Source organism: Rosa chinensis, chromosome 4 (assembly GCF_002994745.2).
Source record: "Rosa chinensis cultivar Old Blush chromosome 4, RchiOBHm-V2, whole genome shotgun sequence".
NCBI classification, from domain to species: Eukaryota; Viridiplantae; Streptophyta; class Magnoliopsida; order Rosales; family Rosaceae; genus Rosa; species Rosa chinensis.
In genome coordinates this window covers 39,746,130-39,765,942 of record NC_037091.1, presented here as the reverse complement: position 1 = coordinate 39,765,942, position 19,813 = coordinate 39,746,130, and the positions used below count along the sequence as shown (strand labels likewise).

The window sequence follows — 19,813 nt, the reverse complement described above, 5'->3', positions numbered from 1 at the left end:
GAAAATTAGTTCAGGAGATCACCAAAAAGCACACAATCCAAAATCATAGTAATCCCTGCATATAGTTTAGTTCAGGAGATTACATTAAAATCAAATAAAAGAAATCATAGTAATCCCTGCATATATATAGTTTAGTTCAAGAGATTACATTAAAAAATAATAATAATAATAAATGACGAAATCAAACTATTCACTCTAAAGCCAAGAAATCACATTTTCAACTCAAGTGAAAACTCCCAATATTTAGTAAGAACCCAAGTCCCTCATGGACAATAAAAGAAAGAAACCACTTGAAACTCTCTTTTAAAAACGTGTACTCATAACTCGCAAGTAACATACGTGTTACCCCTATGACATACAATGACTAACAGACTAGAGCTCTAACTGAATCGTAACCCGTTTCCCAACCAAAGGCATGGTATCCGATATATTTGTCTCTGTCACTACTGTGACACCAGATTTGTAGATTGAAAACATTTAGAAAGTCCGATATGACTCAAAATGTTACCCAAAACTCAAGTACTCTTTCAACACAACAAATTTAAGCAATTACATGATATATTGCATTCTCGAAAAGAGTAAATGCTCAAAACAATAACCCGAATAAACTCACAATTATTATGCTTATCACAATGCCACACCATCAAGATATATTTCACGTAAATATACATATATATATATATATATATATATATATATACGTAGTCATCCACTCAGGGATGCTACTAATACCAACTATAGTCCACAATCGCAAAACTCGAGAAAATCATTTTTATAATTAAAATCTTAATTTTATTTACCTACGAATTGTAGCCGATCAAGTTCATATAATTTAAAACAAATATTTATTTTCAGAAAACAATTTCACAATTTAGCGATCAAACCGAACAATAAAGTAACTCTATTCACAAATGAACCAAGTGAGATTTACTCACCTCTGAATCCCGCTACATCTTCTCACAGAACCGAGATAACACAATCACAAAATACTCATCCAAGACAACTTCGTCAAGTACCTAATCACATACGGTCTCATCTCAGTACACGAAATACCAAGCGATTAAAGTTCAAAACCCATATTTGAACTAAAACCCGAAAGTAAAGCCAATCAAGACGAAACTTCACCCGAGACCATCCAAAGTCTCCCGAACTCTCCTACGATCAATATGTCAAAATGACAAGTCGATCTAACAGTCAGATCCTCACGGATCAAAAACCGAGATAATCAAAATTACAGAAAAACCCTAACATTTCAAACGATCTCAAAATGCTACAAATCATATATCACAACACTCGTATCGATGAGTAGATAATAAAATGACAAACAACTTCCCCAAAGGAGGTTGGACGCGTCGCCACAAGCAGTTGCGCGTGAGTTGCACGCGCCGCTAGATCGACACCAAAATCTGGAGGATCAGCTCCTACTAACCTGTAGACCATAACAAGGGGAACAACTTTCATACCTGGGACTTTGGCCGATTCAGTCTATATCGAGCTAGATCTAGCTCAAAAAATCTCCACAGTTGAACTTCAATTCGTGATTTCGGCCACCACACTTCTAATCGCCTTGCAAGGCTGGTATAGATGTGAACAGGAGGAGGAGAGCGTCATAACTTAACCAGTTTCTAGCTTAGCCGCCGCTGGAATAGGAAAATCTGATCGGGTCTGTCGCCACCAAAACGTTGGCTTTGATCTGCTGCTTCCGGTGGAAATCGATGCCGAAGAATGCCAGGAGGGAGGAAGAGGAAGTGCCAGTGAACTGATTTGGGTTGGTGGCACAGCCGAAGGTCGCTGGACGGCGTGGATAGAACCAGGTCGGGTCAGATGGTATTTGGCGGATCCTAGGATTCTGAAGAGGAGAGAGAATGGAGAGAAATTTCCAGATTTGGAAATTTATGAAAGGGCTAAATACTGGTTACTACCCTGTGGTTTAGGTCCAAAATCAATTCAGTTTTTGGACTTCTAATTTCGTTAAAAACACCCATGTACTTTTAATTTTGTTCTAATAGGTCCAATTCATGAATATTATGTTATGAGTTCAAGTAATAGTTGGATTATTTGTTGAAAAACTATTTATTTGATAGATTTCTAATAGTGGGACTCACTCCAAAATTGACTATGTAGGCCACCTCAACACCACATCATAAAAATAGGCCATATATGAGCCACATCAACAAGTTAAATGACTCAATTGTCGGAAGACTAACAAATTGGACCTATTAGATCAAAATTGAAAGTGTAGAGGGTGTTCTTGATGAAATTAGAAGTTTATGGACTGAATTGATTTTAGACCCAAACTACAGGGTAGTAGTCAGTATTTAGCCCTTTATGAAATTATGAAAAAAAAAAAAATCAGAAAAACCCATATTTATAGAAAATTTCTAAAATTGGAAACTTCTTCCACTGACCATAACTTCTTCATACGAACTCCGATTTTCACTTTCCACATACCCACGAACTCGTATCGACTTGCTCTACGACTTTCGTGAAGAAAATTTTTGAAGAAACTCAACGAATAAAAATTCAACCCCTTGACTCCTCGAAATAAAATGTTTTCGATTAATTATTCGTCTGAAACACTTTGATATGAGCATTTTAATGCGACATTTTAAATGTTATTTCCTCATATTTATTTAGTTATTTCCTTAAATAAATCCTCCTTGATTAGGAAAGTTTCCATCTTTACAAAGTTTATATTTTTAGTAATTTTAATAAAAGTTTCTATTTTTAGGTCCCATGGAGCATATGGAGCTGAAATGAACCTAAAGAAGGAAGAGAAGTCAGAAAACGTTGGAGATAGCTAAGACAAGGCACAAGGGCTGCAAAAATGAGTTAAAAAGAAGAAATGAAGTTTTCCTAGTCTAGCCAGAAAATCCTGATTCAACCAGGAAATCCTGTCCAAAATAGGAAACTTTGTCAAAGCAAGACTCCTGAGCCAACTAGGAAGCCTTGTCGGAAAAATGAAGAAAAATGGCGAAATGTGAGGAGTCTTGAAGGCACTAGGAGACCACATGGCTTGAAGAAGGCTCAAGAAAGCCAAGATCCTTCTAGATTAAATGAGAAATTCGGCAAAATGGAAAAAAACCCAATTGATTTAGGGTTTTTGGACTTAAAAGAGATATTTTTGGGGAGAATATATATTTTGTAGTGAAAAATGGATGGAAATCATGGAGTTAATGTCAAAAATCAAGAGAGGATCAAGGATAATGACGCCATGGAAAGATTTAAGGGAGAAAAGGTCCAAAACAAGTCCAGATTCATTCCAATTTTCACTCAAGAGTATTTTGACTGAAAATTAAGAGAAAAATCAGATTAAATCATTGATGATATATTTTAAAAAGATTATGGACTTATTTTGGAGGCTTTTGATTGGTTGGATGACTCAACAGGGCTTACGTGGCATTATTTGATTGGTTGAAGCTGTGTGGCATGATTAAATAATTTTGGGAAAATTAAAAGAAGATTCATGAAGACTTGGAGACCAAGTTCACATCCCCTATATATACTCCACCCATTGAGATGTTTTCTACACCTTTTCCCTCAGAAAAATTCCCAATGTCAAAACTCTCTCTCTCTCCATTCTCTAGTTTCAAGTCTCTGTGTTTTCAAGCAAGGAGAGGAAGAGGAAGAAGAAGCCGTGAAGCTCTTAGCCGCCATCATCCATCTTGAAGCAGTGAAGATTTGAAGGTTGCTTTCTAGATTCAAAGTCCAATGTCTCAAGCTCTCCATCACCATCTCCATTCACGGTGTAATTCAATCTTTTTCCTTGTAACATCTTTTGGTTTCTTTGTTTGAATTCGTATGAACTTGATTCTAGTTAACCTAACGTTTAGGGAAAAGTTTAAGCCCAATTTTATGCTTGAATAAAAATTTTGAATTCTATGTTTGTGATTCTAAGTTGCTTTTGTGAGTTTGTTCAATTGGTTTTGCTTGATTGATATCTTTTACATGTTTATCTTATTTGGGTCGACACTTATAGGATTTGCATGTGATTGGAGCTAGATTTAGGTAAACAATTCACCTAATAGTTTTGTAACCCTAAATCAAAAGTAGTAAAGGCTTTGGACAAAAGTCGAAATCAATTGAAGATGATTGCAAATAGATGAACTTATTCATACTAGGTTGTGCACTCAAGTTGATAACCTTTCTCTATGTTTACTGTGTTGGACATATATTAATTAGCTAGCTTTCTAGACTTCGATTGCATGTTTAATAGGATTAATCTAGGTGCTTTCATTTAGATTAATTAGTTAAGGAAAGTAAAATATGAGAAATCATTTGCTTTGAATGTTTCACATGATCAACTTCTCTCTCATGACTTAGATGAACAACTATAGGATTTTAATTGAATTCAATCATATGGATTTGGTTTTGATCTTTATTCCTAGCATTCCACCCTTGTATATATGTTTTTACATTTTCTTTATTTTATTTATTTTAATTTTCGAAACCATAATTCTAAAACCCCCTTTGTTTCATTACTTTGTATATATCGTTTGTTTTATTTTTTGTAAATATTATACTTTGCACTTATAATAATTCTTTATTTGTTTTACAATAACAGGTGTACCTTCAATCCCCGGTATGAACGATCCTTATTTACCATATACTAATGATGATATTTTTCAGGGTTAAATTGGGTGCTAGTTTTAGCGTATCACACTTCTACTCCATCCCCAAACCACGAAATCGTCCTAACAATCAACTTAATAGTTTTTGGAAAATCATCAGAAATTAATAATGAATTTTCGGGGTATTACAGCAGCGTCGTTCATCACTTTTGAATTGGAGGACGGCCTCAGGGCTACCTCACCATACTACTTTGTTGGCTTCTCCTCCAATCTATGGTACCTGGGATGTCTTCTTCACAGCGATCGCTCGTCTAGCGGTTGGGTTCACGCTATCCTCTGTCTGACATGTTAGACTTGGACTTGGACTTGGGTTCCCTAAATCCCGATGCTTAGAGCGGGGCTGATCAGAGTCTGGAGCGTTGGCGCCCTGGTGGAGCTATGTTTACACTTGGCTGTGGTGGATGGATTTCGTTGGCAGTGATCACGACACTAGTGATGACTGCTGTAGGCCGAAAGTGGTTTGGAGCACAAGCGGTGGCTTGGCTGGTAGACTCTTTTTCATTGGCGGGTTCTGTTGCGACTTGCTGGATGGGAATGCTGACGGTGGTGGCGATCTAATTAGGAGGATTACAAGTTTTTAGCTTTGGGCTTGGGGTTTCTTCCTTAAGCTCTTGGGCCTAGGCTTCGTGCTTTGCTGGTTATGGAGGTTGGTTTAGGCCTTGGGCTTGTCTTTAAGACTTGGGTCATTTTTAGTGACGGTCGGGTTCTTTAATTTACAATTTTCTTTCCCATTCCCTAATACAAATTCAACTTATCTTCCCACCAAAATCCCTCAAATCCAGGTAACATGCAATGTGCACTTGTTCATTTTTGGTTTTGGTCAATCACTCGTTCTTTTTTATTCTACCCTAATCTTTTTGTTTCAACAAAATTTGATCAATTATTTTCTAAACCTAAGCCCATAATTGGATGAGGAAAAAATGAACAAAAGGATTAGGGTAAAATAAAAAAATGAACAAGTGGGATAGTATTGCATGTCTTCTAGATTTGAGGGATTTTGGTGTGAAGAACAGTTGAATTTGTATTAGAGAATAAGAAAGAAAATTGCAAAAGAATGTTAGTTAAGACATTTTACCAAAATAAATGTGAATTTAAAGAATAAAAAATGGGAAGGGTGTGTGAATAGAGATTTAAGGTATGTTAATAACAACACCCTTTTAAAAAGGGTGCGGCTATTGCCACCCTATAATTTTCTTTGGTCACCCTATTTGCTCATTACACCCTACATTTTAATTTCAATTATTAAATTTATTTATTTAACCAATTTCTCTTTCCCAGAAAATCCTTATATAACATATCCAATTAAAAAATAAATATTTTAACGAAAATCTCTTATTTAATTTATTCTCATAAAATGAATTAAAATTTATTAAAGTTTTCTAATAAAATCATAATCTGATTTACTCCCACTTTTTTAATTTTTTCTTTCAGTTCCAATGTTCTCTATTTCAAGCTATGTAAAAAGATTAGTAAATTTACAACTATGATCAATGAAGAAGAGATTGATTTTTTTTTCTTCGTGTTTTAAATTTTTACTTTCGGTGTTCACAAAGAATATTGCAAAGATTTTGATGAAGTTAAAAGTAATGGTGTTCTGAATTGGATAACGAATTAATAATGAGGAGGCAATAAAAAGACAAAAAAAAAATAGTAATAAATGCAAATTTGGGTGGAGAAGATAAAGAATAATATTATCCAATGAGAAATTAAGTAGTGTTTGTATTAATTAATTACTTATTATTATTATTTTTTTACATATTTGAATTTTAGAAAATTACTGTACTTATTAGTCATTTTGCACTTGGGTAATATAGTCTTTCAATAATTCAAAGGTCTGTAGGGTGAATTAAGAAAATGGTAGGGTGGCAATAGCCGCACCCTTTTAAAAAACATGGTCATAAATCTACTTAGAAGCCTAAGAGTGATTATTTGTCAATATTTCTCACTTATGGGTGCTAAAAATTTTAAGATCTGGAGATAATTGTTTGATATATATATTTTTTCCTTTTTGTGAAGAACTAGGGTTATGAAGAGTTGGAGTCGAGAAACATATGTGGGGAGTAGAGAGAACTGCCTCTGATGTAGTGTTTATCTCTACTACTATAAATGGAGGCCCTCTTTTGATGTCAAAGAGTTTCACCAAATTTTGAAGTGCCTATAATACCCTTCAATAACATAATTATCAAATTAAGTTAGTAAAATATAAATAGATAAAAGTGTAAATTGAAAAATAGCCAAACCACAATTTTTTTGTCTTTTAATCAATCTATTTAATATTGACATCACAATATCACCTGCGAGAAATGCAGGCACATTGCTAGTGGCTATAAAAGTATAAAACAAAGGAAAAAAAAAAAAACTTTTTCGGTTAAAAAAATAAAATAATTTTTTTTTTGTATGTATCCCTTAACCTAGTAATTTGCGCCTTCAACGCTTTTGAGAATTGATGTTGAAGCAGACACATTATTATTGAAAATTTGCATTTTCAAAAAAAAAAAGCACTAAATAGGAAGCAACACCCACCCCCCCCTCTCTTTCCTAGTTTGTTAAAACTTTCTCGATTTAAACCTCACGCATAGATCTAAGAATTATAACTCACATAAAGCATATGGAAGTGCAATATTTCATATGCTAAACTAACATATTTTTTCTTTAAAGAAGATATATATATGTTTCAGAGTCTAAGTTTATAAATCTTGCTAATGCACATCTTTATAAATCATTGTACAAAACTAAAAGTATGTTTCACATTACTTTTCAGAGACCAAAAAACTAAATCGGGCTTAGGGTTTGAACTCGCAGCCTTAGCCGTGTCGAGATCGCGGCGAACTTTTGCTCATTGAGCCGAACATGCAACATTCATTGACTTTTTTCACTGGCCAAATGATGACCCCTGGTGTGGTGTTGGAGGTGTGGGTTGAACCGTTGGGGATAGTTTTCAACTCTGAAAATTTACCAAATCAGAAGGCTCAAAAGAAAAGAAAAAGGCCAAAAAAAAAAAAAAAGCCTCTCTTTTACCAGTTACCACTGTTACTCTCACAAGCCTGTGCCTCTGTTTTCATTGCGAGAGTAGCTGGTAAGCAAGAGATTAGAGAGTGCGCCAATCCCCTTATAATGCGCACACCTCTTCTCTCTCGCCTTCGTCTCTCAAACCCTTATTAGATCCTCAGCTTCAAACACCTATCTTTCTCAATCTCTTTTCACCCCTCTCACCCTAACCCTGGAACACTGCTCCTACCATTCCTGCTTCTCTTCCTCCAGATTTTGAGGTACTAAAGTTTCTTTTTTTTTTTTTTTTTTTCAGTATCTTCAATATTATTAATTTTGGGGTGGATTTATGCTCCAGCTCCAGCTCTAGGGTTGCTCAGAAGCTCTTATTTTCACTTTGGAATCCAAATCTTCACTTGGGTTTTGTTAAGAAACCTGTATGTTTGTAGGGTCATCTTTGTTTTGGTATCTAATGGCAGCCTGGATTGTTCATTTCACTTGTTTCGATTTCTGGTGAATTATAGGCAAAAGGGTTTTTGTAAAAAGTTGAACTTTGTTATGGGTTTTGCTTATTTTGGTGCATTTGAGTAGATAATGGAGTCAGTTTGTGCATTCTTGTATCGGTTTGTTTCTGATTGTTTGCAGTAGATATGGGTCTAGTTTGTTTATAATCTTGTGTTCTAAGTATTAGTGTTGCTTATGTAATTAATTGGTGTGTTTGGATTGGTTTAAGGAACTTATGGGGAAGAAGGTTAAGAAGAAGACTAGAGCTCCTCAAAAGGAGAAGTGGGTTCCATCTGATTCCCCAAAGAAGGTTGCTGAACAAAGCAACCCAAGCGTTAAGGATGATGGTGATGATGGAGTTTCAGTTGCAAAAGTGAGAAAAGCTTGTCCTCACATTGACAAAGGTGTTGATTTGAATAAATTGCAAGCTAAAATTGGGTCTTCAGCAGTTATTAGGTGTGAAGATTGTAGGGAAGGCGCCATTGATAGGAAGGGGGGTAAAGGAAAGGGCAAACATGGTAAGAAGAAAGGAGGTGCTGATTCTAAATCCGAGTCAAAATCTGTATGGCTTTGTTTAGAATGCGGTCATTTTGCTTGTGGTGGGATTGGACTTCCAATAACCCCTCAGTGCCACGCAGTTCGGCATGCAAGGCAAACGCGTCACCCATTGGTGGTGCAGTTTGAAAACCCACAGTTACGATGGTGCTTCCAGTGCAGCACACTTATTACCATTGATAAGACGGGGGAGAATGGTGAAGAAAAAGATGTCTTTTCTGATGTTGTGAAATTAATTAAGGGTCATTCGTCGGAGGACCCATCAGGTGATGTCGAGGATGTATGGTTTGGTAGTGGCAGTGTGACAAGCGAAATCAAATCAGCTAGCAATACATCAAGCCTTTTGGATGGAAGAGGAGGTTATGCAGTAAGAGGATTAGTTAATCTTGGTAACACTTGCTTCTTCAATTCTATTTTACAGAACCTTCTAGCTATTGATAGGTTGCGGGTTTACTTCTTAAATTTTGAAGCACCTGCCGGACCGCTTACTATTTCCTTGAAGAAACTCTTTACTGAAACAAAACCAGAGGCAGGATTCAAGAATGTGATAAACCCTAGATCGTTTTTCGGTTGTGTCTGTTCCAAGGCTCCCCAGTTTAGGGGCTATCAGCAGCAAGACAGTCATGAATTGCTTCGTTGCTTACTGGATGGATTGTGTACTGAGGAGTTGAGTATGAGGAAACGTACAAGTTCTTCCCAGCAAAATGAGGATTCATCAAATCCAGTTCCTACGTTTGTTGATGCTGTATTTGGGGGACAGGTATCAAGTACTGTTCGCTGTGTTGAATGTGGTCACTCATCAACTATCTATGAGTCATTCTTAGATCTGTCACTGCCAGTCCCAACCAGGAAATCCCCACCTAAGGCTTCCCTACCAAGCTCTCGAGCAAAGAAGACAAAGCTTCCACCCAAGAGGAGTGGAAAGGTTCGATCTAAAATTAACAAAGACAAGAACTCTGCAACATCTCCAAGTGTGGCAACCACATCAACCAGCGGTGAGCTCTCTAACCAGGTACAGTCAAGTTCTACTGAGCTAAATGTACCTGAACAAAACGGCTTGGTTATGAAGAATCTATCAGCTGTCCAAGAATCTCAACATGAACAAGTCTTTGAGAATGCAGCAGGAGAACAAGCATCAGCTTTGTTAGATGACTTTACATGGATGGATTATCTTGATGACGGAAATATATTAGATGACTATGATTTGACTTCAGAAAATGCTATTGTTTCAATTGTTCAAGATCCTAAAAGTATTAATACATCTCTTAATGATGTCTCACAACAGAGTGGCTCTGAGATCAGTGATAAGGATTTCAAGGTTACTGGAGAACAGAATGTAAAACCAAACTTTTCTTCAGTGAATGCTGAGGAGGACGAGCTCCCATTGCAGGTTCAAAGTTCTGAAATTTTATTGCTTCCATATAAAGAAGATCAGAGTTCTGAAATGTTGTTGCTTCCACATAAGGAAGGATGTTCCATCACTGGGGAAATCATGGGAGGAGAAGGAGAGGCATCGTCATCAACCGTGGGTTGTGGACAAGATGATTTTGATGGCTTTGGAGACTTATTCAATGAGCCTGAGCCTGAGCCTGAGGTTGTTGCTGGGCCCAGTCCAAGGCCCTCTACTGGTGAGGAAGGTACAGCAACTAGTCTTATAGCTAGTGAGTCTGATCCAGATGAAGTTGATGATACAAATTCTCCGGTCTCTGTAGAGAGTTGTTTGGCTCATTTCATAAAGCCTGAGCTTCTTGCCAATGAAAATGCTTGGCATTGTGAGAACTGTTCCAAATCTCTGAAGCGCCAAAGGTTGGAAGCAAAGAAGCAGCAAAAAGCTGCAACTAAATGTTTGATAAATGGATGTGAGACTAGAGTCCAAAGTGTTTCTCTGAGTTCAGACACTGCTGATATCAGTAATATTAGTAATGGAAATATCAAAAGCAATACTGGTTGCAGCCAATTTGGTGAAAACTTGGTTTTGGATGATGGGAAGATGAATTGCTCGAGCGAAAATTGCACATCAATTGAGAATGCCCTATCAGATAAGATGATTCCTGTTGTTTGTCAACAACTAGAAGGAAACAGTGAGATGAAAGATGTACTTCCAACAGAATCAAATACTTTGGATTGCAATAACAGTGATACTCTAGAAAGTATTAGCAGTCAAGCCATTGATACATGTGCTGATGTGCCTAGTTGCGCTGGATGTGCCTCTGAAAATGCTCCACAGACAAATTCTACGTTGTTAGATGATTGTGAATTAGAAGCAAGTGAAGATGAGGAAATAAATTCCAAACATGTGAAGGTGAAGAGGGATGCGACAAAACGGGTCCTAATTGACAGGGCCCCGCCTATTTTGACCATTCATCTCAAAAGGTTTAGCCAGGATGCTCGTGGTCGCTTAAGTAAATTGAACGGCCATGTCACTTTCAGAGAAAAAATTGAGCTCAGACCATATATGGATTCCAGGTATCTATCTGACCTTTTTACAAAGTTCATTTCAGATTTCTAAACACCATAGCAATGTTACTGCTTGTTGTGGTTGGGTAAATCATTAGTCACTTCACAAACTTGGAATTTGAATATATGCTACTTTGATAAATAAATTATGCTATGACTTTTATAAGATAGTGCATGCATAAAGCTGAATGGTGACAATATGCTCATAGTTTATTTTATTTTTACTTTTTTTGGTGGAGAAGAAAATATGAATTTAATATAACAAAGAGATAATACAAGAATACAGTAGATAACAGTTGAACACGAGAGCAAGATTAAAAAATCAGATTTGATTGAGATATCCCTAAAATCTGGTGAGACAGCTGCACAAAGTAATGGCTTCTCGTCACTACTATTTCATGTGTGTGTCTTTAATCATGCTCTCTTAGATGGTTGGTCCTTATCAATGTTTTTAGAACTTCAGTGAAGCCTCTTGGGTAATTGTGACCATAGATGATGATAAAGTTATTCATGCTCTCAAGTTCAGCTGTCTCAGACTCTTCACATGTTACCTTTCTCTCTCTCTCTCTCTCTCTCTCTCTCTCTCTCTCTCTTGTGATTAAAGAGGCTCATAGTGTGGTTTGAATATTATTAGTTATGAGAAGCGAATACTTATAAAAAAACAAAAATAAAAACTAGTGATAAGACTAAAGCATCTATAAATAACTACGTTTAATATGAGGAAGTTTTGAAGAATCGACCTCCTTGGGAAGAAAGATTTTGATATTGTTTATATTGTTGTCTGCGTAACAGTTCAGTCAGCTATCTCATCAAGTTTCAGTCTTCAATGTTACTGTTTAACCCCCTTTTGGGATGGTCCTCCTATTTTTAACTGATATTTTCAGCTTTTGGGATGGTCCTCCTATTTTTAACTGATATTTTCAGCCACCACCTTTGTTTGTCAAGGACATGTCAACTTCTTTTCTCCCTCAGAAGTCATAGAACCTACTTATTGTTGCCAGTTTTGTCTTGTCATTTTACACTTGCTTAATCGTATGCCGGCGTTTGGAACGATTCTGTATCTTTTTCCATGTTTGAATAATTGTTTGGGGTTAGTTTGTATTTATTTGTTTAATTTTGTAATGATCTCCAATTATTTATTTATTTCATAAATTGAAATCTTGCTATTTTATTGAGGAAGAACATCATAAAGTATTATTGTACCTTCCGAGTCTTATTCGGCTTATATTATTTCTGTGGTCCAAAGGTAGATGAACTAATTTTCAGGTTTTCATTTGTTTATATGGGTACATAATAAGCACCAAGAACCCTGAATTATGCGGAGATAAGCACCGTACATTATAGTAATATGTTGAATGATTTAGAGATCACTGGTAAGGTCAGGGGTTTAGTCAGGAAACTATTCTTGTAGATGCAATTGGTCCTTTATTTATTTATTTATTTATTTTTAAGTAGGTATATCAATAAGTCAACAACATCAATAAAATTAATAACAGTAACGCACAGAGGTTTTGGCCTTGTGACGTTATAACTTATAACACATTCAGCTTTCTGAACTTTCCATGGCTATTGGTGTTTTGTTTAAGGCCATCTGAATTGCTGATCCCGTGTGCTTACAATGTTTGAAGTGATTTAATTTGTTTCATGAGTGCTTATTTTTAAAGCCAATATGGGTCAGCTTCGTGTTCGATTATCAGAATGTAGCAGTGTCGCTTGACGCATCTATTGACTCACAATCCTGCTACAATTTCTTCTTCCTATGTGCTTCAAATTATACTCAGTTTATCTACATCCTGTTCTTAGTTTGTTTAATGAATTAAACTGATATAGGTTACATTGCTCATTGCAAGTGTCATTAACTTTGTCGCTACTGTGTTCTTTTGAGCTTTTACAGGTGCAGAGAAAAGGAGAGGTATGAATACCACCTAATCGGGGTTGTGGAGCATTCTGGGACCATGCGAGGAGGCCATTATGTTGCATATGTGAGAGGTGGTGAAAGGAGCAGAGGAAAAGCTGAGAAGGAGAAGATTGGTCACGTGTGGTATTATGCTAGTGATGTACATGTACGTGAGGTTTCCCTAGATGAGGTGCTTCGCTGTGAGGCCTATATCTTATTCTATGAAAAAACTTGAGCTGGATTTATCTTCATTACAGTGTTTCTAAAGATACAGTTCAGGTAGGGGAGAGGGCACAGAGAAGGAAAGTGATTGTGTGTGTGTGTGTGTTTTTGAGAGAGAGAGAGAGAGAGAGATTAAAAGAGAGGAAAACCAGAGGCGAGTGTCCACCATATGTTTTGATACCCATTCTTTCAAAGTGTAATGACCTTTTAGGCATTTAGATGTACACTTTAAAGTTATATCATCAGAAAAAGGGGGTTTTCTTTCATAGTCCCATCACCCCAGGGACCTTAACTACAAGAGTTATCGACTTCTTTTTGAAGAGTAGTACTGGAATCCTCAGCAATTTGTTGACAATAGTGTTTTCGGTTTCCCTTTGTGCCTCATGAATTCTTGTTTTTGATTCTTTTATGGTAGTCTACAGTATTTTAGATGTAGCTGTGTCGATGGGACTTGGACCTCAATCCTTTGGACAATGGATATGAGGCTTTTGCAAGGATGAATGTGTTTCTGGTTTCATCTTCACTCCAGTTTCTAAGCGAGCACCGCTCTTCAGTGGATTTTCATGGCTTCCTTGTGAGGCTTTTCTCCATCTATATTTCACTTGTAGGCTGATCTGAGATGATAAAAGTGACAGCGTTATGAAGACGTGATTGGTCAATTTTGACACTGAAACTTTAAAGAGTACAAAAGACGTTAGGGTCATGAGTCGAGAATCAAGAGAAGTTGTTTACCATCTCATCATAGGGTTAGATACGAAAAAGAATGTTAGTCCCTACCTTGTGTTTGTTTTAGAGAACACAAACTCATAATTTGATTAAGATAATAAGTTGTCATACATACTGGAATTCATGGCGCATCACACAGTTGCCTTATATATTGAAACAAACTAGAGATACAATTCGAATAGCAAACTTGGACAATATAATATCCAGATATCATGTTCATGAGGGGATGGATTGTGCAGACTTGAGTTCCTGCAGCTCAGAAACCGTGAATTTTGATGTTATCCTTCTTCACAATGCCAGCCTGAACTAGGAAGGCAGACACGTTCTTCCGCTGATCACCTTGAAGTTGAATCACCTGGCCTTGTTCTGGGTCCTGGACAACTGTACCATTGCAGCAAAATTCCTTCTTAAGGTCTTTGAGAATCTTGTAGCAGCTAAATTCCTTCTTCAGTCCCTGCACTGTTGTCAGGCTTTTCCTACCATTTCGTTGCTGTATACGAAAGTGCACATACTCTTTTGTTCCAACACCTGAGTCCTCAGCATTTGCCTCGGCAAACGGATCAAAGGTGGTAGGAATCTGGACGTCGAGCTCAGACATGAAACTTGGTAATGAACTAATAGACCCGGACAACCACAATTCTCAGACCTGATCAGATGATATAGGCTAGGGCTTTGGAGATTGGCCAGACGGTGACGGAGATAGGGCTGAGCGGTCCTTCTCTTCTCTGTCTCTTAAATAGAAACCTTTTTGGAAGTGAGAAAAGCGAATGGAAATCTTGGTCTGAACCTGTTTGTTAAGAAACAAACAATACAAAAGGAAATAGAAACCCAGTCCATTAAAGATTCGAACATCAAATCCTGTTCCTGATCAGACAAGGAGTAGTTTGTTTTAGCCCCTGTATCGATCTTTATACCCTTTTCAGTACTCGTTCCAACACATTTCTTTCAGTCTTATGAGAAACACGATCCCTAATGAATGGAGATCATCGAGAGGAACAAACCAAGAAGATCATCATCATGAATGTCAAGAGGGTAGCCACCGCGGACGGCTTGAAGATCAAGAAGGATGATGTTGTGCCCTCATCAACACAACCACCAGTGCTGAAAGCTCATAATACTTCATCAAAGCTGGAAGGGGAATATAGTTTAGACTTGTCTGATATCATGACCATGCCTAAGACACAACTAAACTTGGTACTCCCACAGTTACCCCCTAAGAAACGATGGTTTGTATTATATCGACGAATGTTAACGAGGACCAACCCTGCAGCTACTGCCACTCATCATCTGCACAAAAAGATCAGTAATGGCATTCCTACATCCAAAAGAAAGTATGATTCTGATGATCTTGATAATTAGGATGATAAAGGTGGGATACCAAGTTCACACGGTTGAAGAAGGGCAGACCTTTAAGTACTACTGGGCTAACAAGGATCAGCTTCATTTGGCTCCTTGTTTTGGTAAAGAAAGATGAAAATTGTGGCCAAGAGTCAGCGATATCATTGGATATATGGTAGCAAAGAGAGTAGAACTGCAGGAAGTACTGTATGCAATGACTGAGAGGATAGTGCGAATGCAGGACATAGGCACAAAAAAGCCAAAGTGAGAGCTCCAAATGTAGTGATTCCAATGAGGCAGTAGCACTAGGGAGTGCTGGCAATGGAGATCAAAGAAGTTGAGGACAAGGACATATTGATTTTTGTTATGAACCTGGAAAGCAGGTAAAGAATTTTAATACTCTGACCAGTTTCTTTTTCTTTTTTTAATTGTATCAGAAGTTCTGACAAAGTTGCAGATTCTTTTTTGTTGAGTTTTTGAGCTTCTAAATGTAGATTAGTTTTCATTTGCAATGTAATAATAAACTATAAGGTATTTAGCCAATTCCTTTAATATCGTGATGCACTTGACAGCAGAAAGTTTGATAAGAGATATAAGCGGTTCTTGTTTTTGGACTGAACATCAACTCATGAACTAAATGCTTTACAAATGCGATTCAGTTTGACAGATCCATCTATAATATTGGTAATAGATGTTCTAAGATATTAAACAAATGCTTATATCGAATTCACCTTCTTTATGAGTCTGTGCAAAGTATGGCACAATCATATCTTCATCTTGTACTAAACAAAACAAAAACTAGGCACAGATCAACATTAATACAATTTATACATAGGTCCAAGGGCATCAGCTGATAAATTGACTGTACCCAAAAATGAGCTTCAGCTTATAATGCTCCCTACAACATATAAGGAATCTATGTCCCTAATAATTCCGTGAGCCCCTTGGATAGTTCTGAGCATCAAGGTATGGTAGATCAACTGGTTCGGATCTTGGAGTCTTCAATTTTATCTGGGATTTTGCTTTGAAGAGGTTTTCATGGTTTGTGTTTAGCAACAGAAGTATTTAGTTCAATAACACATGTTTTTATTACTTGGAGGAATGCATCTCACTAAACCTGAAATTCAAGCACCCCTGAAATCAGATCATTGCATCTCAGAATACTGATACTCAAACTAAAGCGCGCTAATACCAACCAAGCAAGATAATGGGCAACTAGAAAATAACATAAAGCTGCTGATGAAAGAGTTATCACCCAAGACATATATAAAGTATGTTTTTAGCAGTTAAAGCTTCAACATAAAAGACATTTGATTTCCTCTACTTGTTACAGATGATGCTCCTAGTAACATATGGTGTTGGCCATTGAACCATTCAAATTAAAGAAAAAAAAAAATAATAAAAAAAATAAAAAAACATCCTAGCACACAAGAGCATGATCACAACTCATAATAACATGAGATCTTTATTAATACCAAATTTTCAGATGGCAATGTAATAGTAATAGTTTTCCTTTTTCTTTAAAATCGATGCATATGTTTGATTGGAATGTTATTGTTGCACTACTACTTCCTTTTGGTTTATCTAAAGGCTAATAATAATATCATCCATCTCTAACCACCATTTTGACGGCCTAACTCATCCCAATAAGTGAAGAATTCACCAGAGAAAATTCAGGTATATAAACCGATGAAACTCAAAGAAAGGGATGAGATTTGCACCTGATGAAGAAGCTTGAAGTCTAATGAATAAGTCTGCCCTGTCAAAAAACTCAGATCTGCGCAATCAGTCAACTAGAGTACCTCCTTGGTTATGCAGATTTTGAATCTGCAATTTTGGCAATCACTACCTGGCTCTTGTCCATCATCCCAAAGAGTTATGAACTAGATGGATCGGTTATTAAGTCGTTGAACAGCCCATTGTCCAAATCTCAGGCATCCATGTCTTTTACAAGCATCCACAACTTTTGTTAACATTGGGACTGTGGGATCAAATGGCATATTCCTTACAAAGGTTTCAAGCTCATCCATGTACCCACACTGGCTGTAGAGTTCAATCATGCACTCATAGTGCTCTAATCGAGGTATAATACCATAATCATTGCTCATTGATTCAAAATACTGCTTTCCCAACTCAACAAGACCTTCAGAAGTACAAGCATACAAAATGCCTCGAAATGTGATATGATCTGGCTTAATTCCTTCTTCCTTCATCAAATGAAACAATTTAAATATCTGTCTCGTTCTATTATTGTAACAGCATCCCAAAATCAAGGAGTTACAAAGAATCGCATCTTTTGAAGTCCCACCTTTGAAAACCATAAAAGCATACTCAATAGAATGACACTTGGAATACATGTCAACCAAAGCCCCTCTAACCACGGTATCTATTATGTAACCATTTCTAATCATAAAACCATGAATTTGTTTGCCTTGCTGAAGGGCAAAAATATTTGCACATGCTGAAAGGAGAGTTGCAAATGTAATCTCGTTAGGTGTTGTCTCACATTGCATCTCATAGAAGATTGTCATTGCCAGTTCACTCAGATGATGTGAAGCATAGTTTGTCAACAAACTATTCCAAGAAACTGTATCCCGTGATGGACTAATCTGGTGAAACCAGACTGTTTTGGAATTTCTCAAGTTACCACATCGACCATACATGTAGAGAAGACCATTGCCAACAAAGAGATTGGAACAAAATCCATGTCGGTAAATGAATCCATGAACCTGTTTTCCCATTTCAACATCTGAGAGGCCAGCACATACATTTAGGATCAACCCAAGAGTGACCTGGTCTCTATCTTTGGTGGTGTTCCGCATCAAAAATATAAAATCCAACGCCTCTTCCCATTGGAAGTAACGAGTATACCCTGCCAACATTGCATTCCAAGATATCACATTCCGTTCAGGCATTTCATTGAACAACTCCCTTGCCTTCCATGTTTGTCCACTCATTGCATATCCAGACACAATTGACGTCCAAGAAATCAAGTTTTTCGAATGGGGCTGGTCAAAAATTGCATGAGCATGTTCTAGCTTCCCGCATTTAACATACATATCGATGAGGGAGCACAAAACGACCTCATCATCTTCAAAACCCATTTTAACCCCAACTCCATGTATCCGCTTCCCCTCCACAAGTGCAAAGGCACTCGAACAAGCAACAAGAGCATTAGAAAAAGTATACTTCAACGGCCTGACACCCGCCACAAGCATCCGGAAAAACATCATTACCGCCTCCATTCCATCACCCATCTCAAGATACCTCCTCACGATTATATTCCAAGAAACATCATTCGGGTTTTCCATCTCATCAAACACTCTCCTCGCATCACTCATAACCCCACACTTCCCATATACATCAACAAGCGAACTCCCCAAAATCACATTCCCGCCAAAACCATACTTAACAACAAGACCATGAACTTGCCTCGAAACCCAAAACTCCAAAACCGCAGCACACGAGCCGAGAACACCAGCGAAAGTAATCTCATTCGGCAAAAACCCGGCTCTATTCATATCCAAAAACGAAACCAGAGCATCCTCGGGACGCCCACTTTGGGAATACGCCTTGATCATGGCGTTCCAAGACCCACCGTCTCTCTGGGGCATTTCGTCGAACAGCTCCCGCGCGTCTCCCAAGGACCCACATTTCGCGTAGGTCTCGATGGCGCGGTTGAGGAGGAAAATGGGCGGGGTGGGGGAGAAGGTGACGAGATGGGACTCGACTTTGCGGGCCTCGAGAACTGCGCGGGAGGAGGAGCAGAGGTGGAAGAGGTGGGCGTAGAGAGAGAAGTGGAAGGGGAATGGGGAAGAGAAGAGGATGGAGACGGCTTTTCGGAGACGGCCGGAAGTGAGGTGAGTGAGGATTGTGTTGGCTACGGCTTTGGCTTCAGTTGGGTGGGAAGGTTTGGTTAGATGGCCTTTGTCGTAGAGAAGTCGGTTTATCACGGAGCCGGCTTTGACACCCATGCATGCACTAATATTGGAGTTTGTAGCAATCAGAAAGACCTCGTTTTATAGTTGTACACCACTATAGCCAAAGATAACATTTTTGTGACTAAACGAGGATTATGTTAGTAAAAAGGTATATAGCTTACGATTTAGTCAAGTGACATAAGTTTTTCTTTGATTTGTGATATTTTTTAATTTCAACTAAATACTTAGTTTCAGAATTTTTGTGTAAACACGTACACTACCATATGGTGGTGTTTCAAGTTTGTTATCTTTCCTGCCAAGAAATGAAGGAGCACTTTTGAATAACAAAATTTCTCTCATTCTATTCAAAGTTTGAAGCTAGTTTTCTGTACCTTCAAAGAAGAGGAAAAAAAGAGGGTGGGATTTGAGGAATTCAAACACGGCAACGTAATGCAAAATTATAAGAAGATCAATCAGACAAGACTTGTACTACCAATGAGAAAATCCCTATCTCAAGTCACAACGAAAAATATAAAATTAATACAGGTTATGAATTGCACGGCTATCCGGAGTCC

At 37.5% G+C, this 19,813-nt stretch overlaps 3 protein-coding genes across 5 annotated transcripts; 1 reads left to right on the top strand and 2 right to left on the bottom strand.

The window, feature by feature from the left end:
• Nucleotides 1–7,683: 7,683 nt before the first annotated feature.
• On the top strand, nt 7,684–13,546 carry LOC112197133 (ubiquitin carboxyl-terminal hydrolase 2). 2 transcript variants are annotated; one of them, XM_040517738.1, is made up of 4 exons: nt 7,684–7,900; nt 7,978–8,056; nt 8,353–11,144; nt 13,030–13,546. In XM_040517738.1, the coding sequence occupies exons 3-4, from the start codon at nt 8,359–8,361 to the stop codon at nt 13,265–13,267; spliced, it is 3,024 nt and encodes a 1,007-aa protein (XP_040373672.1). In that variant the 5' UTR covers nt 7,684–7,900; nt 7,978–8,056; nt 8,353–8,358; the 3' UTR covers nt 13,268–13,546. The 2 variants fall into 2 exon arrangements, with proteins under 2 accessions (XP_040373672.1, XP_024193473.1); XM_024337705.2 differs by lacking the exon at nt 7,978–8,056 and having other exon boundaries at nt 7,685–7,900.
• Nucleotides 13,547–14,168: 622 nt separating this feature from the next.
• On the bottom strand, nt 14,169–14,593 carry LOC112197132 (protein translation factor SUI1 homolog 1). The gene has a single exon (XM_024337703.2). The coding sequence runs from the start codon at nt 14,576–14,578 to the stop codon at nt 14,237–14,239; it is 342 nt and encodes a 113-aa protein (XP_024193471.1). The 5' UTR covers nt 14,579–14,593; the 3' UTR covers nt 14,169–14,236.
• Nucleotides 14,594–15,884: 1,291 nt separating this feature from the next.
• LOC112196520 (pentatricopeptide repeat-containing protein At3g26540) lies at nt 15,885–19,383 on the bottom strand. 2 transcript variants are annotated; one of them, XM_024336886.2, is made up of 2 exons: nt 17,040–19,383; nt 15,885–16,452 (listed from the first exon to the last, which is right to left on the bottom strand). In XM_024336886.2, the coding sequence occupies exon 1, from the start codon at nt 19,290–19,292 to the stop codon at nt 17,202–17,204; it is 2,091 nt and encodes a 696-aa protein (XP_024192654.1). In that variant the 5' UTR covers nt 19,293–19,383; the 3' UTR covers nt 15,885–16,452; nt 17,040–17,201. The 2 variants fall into 2 exon arrangements, with proteins under 2 accessions (XP_024192654.1, XP_024192653.1); XM_024336885.2 differs by having other exon boundaries at nt 15,887–16,435.
• Between the last annotated feature and the right edge of the window lie 430 nt (nt 19,384–19,813).

Coding starts and splice junctions, on each gene's coding strand:
- LOC112197133 (XM_040517738.1), top strand. CDS start 8,359: ATGGGGAAGAAGGTTAAGAAGAAGACTAGAGCTCCTCAAAAGGAGAAG. Junction 11,145..13,029: donor AGACCATATATGGATTCCAG/GTATCTATCTGA, acceptor GAGCTTTTACAG/GTGCAGAGAAAAGGAGAGGT.
- LOC112197132 (XM_024337703.2), bottom strand. CDS start 14,578: ATGTCTGAGCTCGACGTCCAGATTCCTACCACCTTTGATCCGTTTGCC.
- LOC112196520 (XM_024336886.2), bottom strand. CDS start 19,292: ATGGGTGTCAAAGCCGGCTCCGTGATAAACCGACTTCTCTACGACAAA.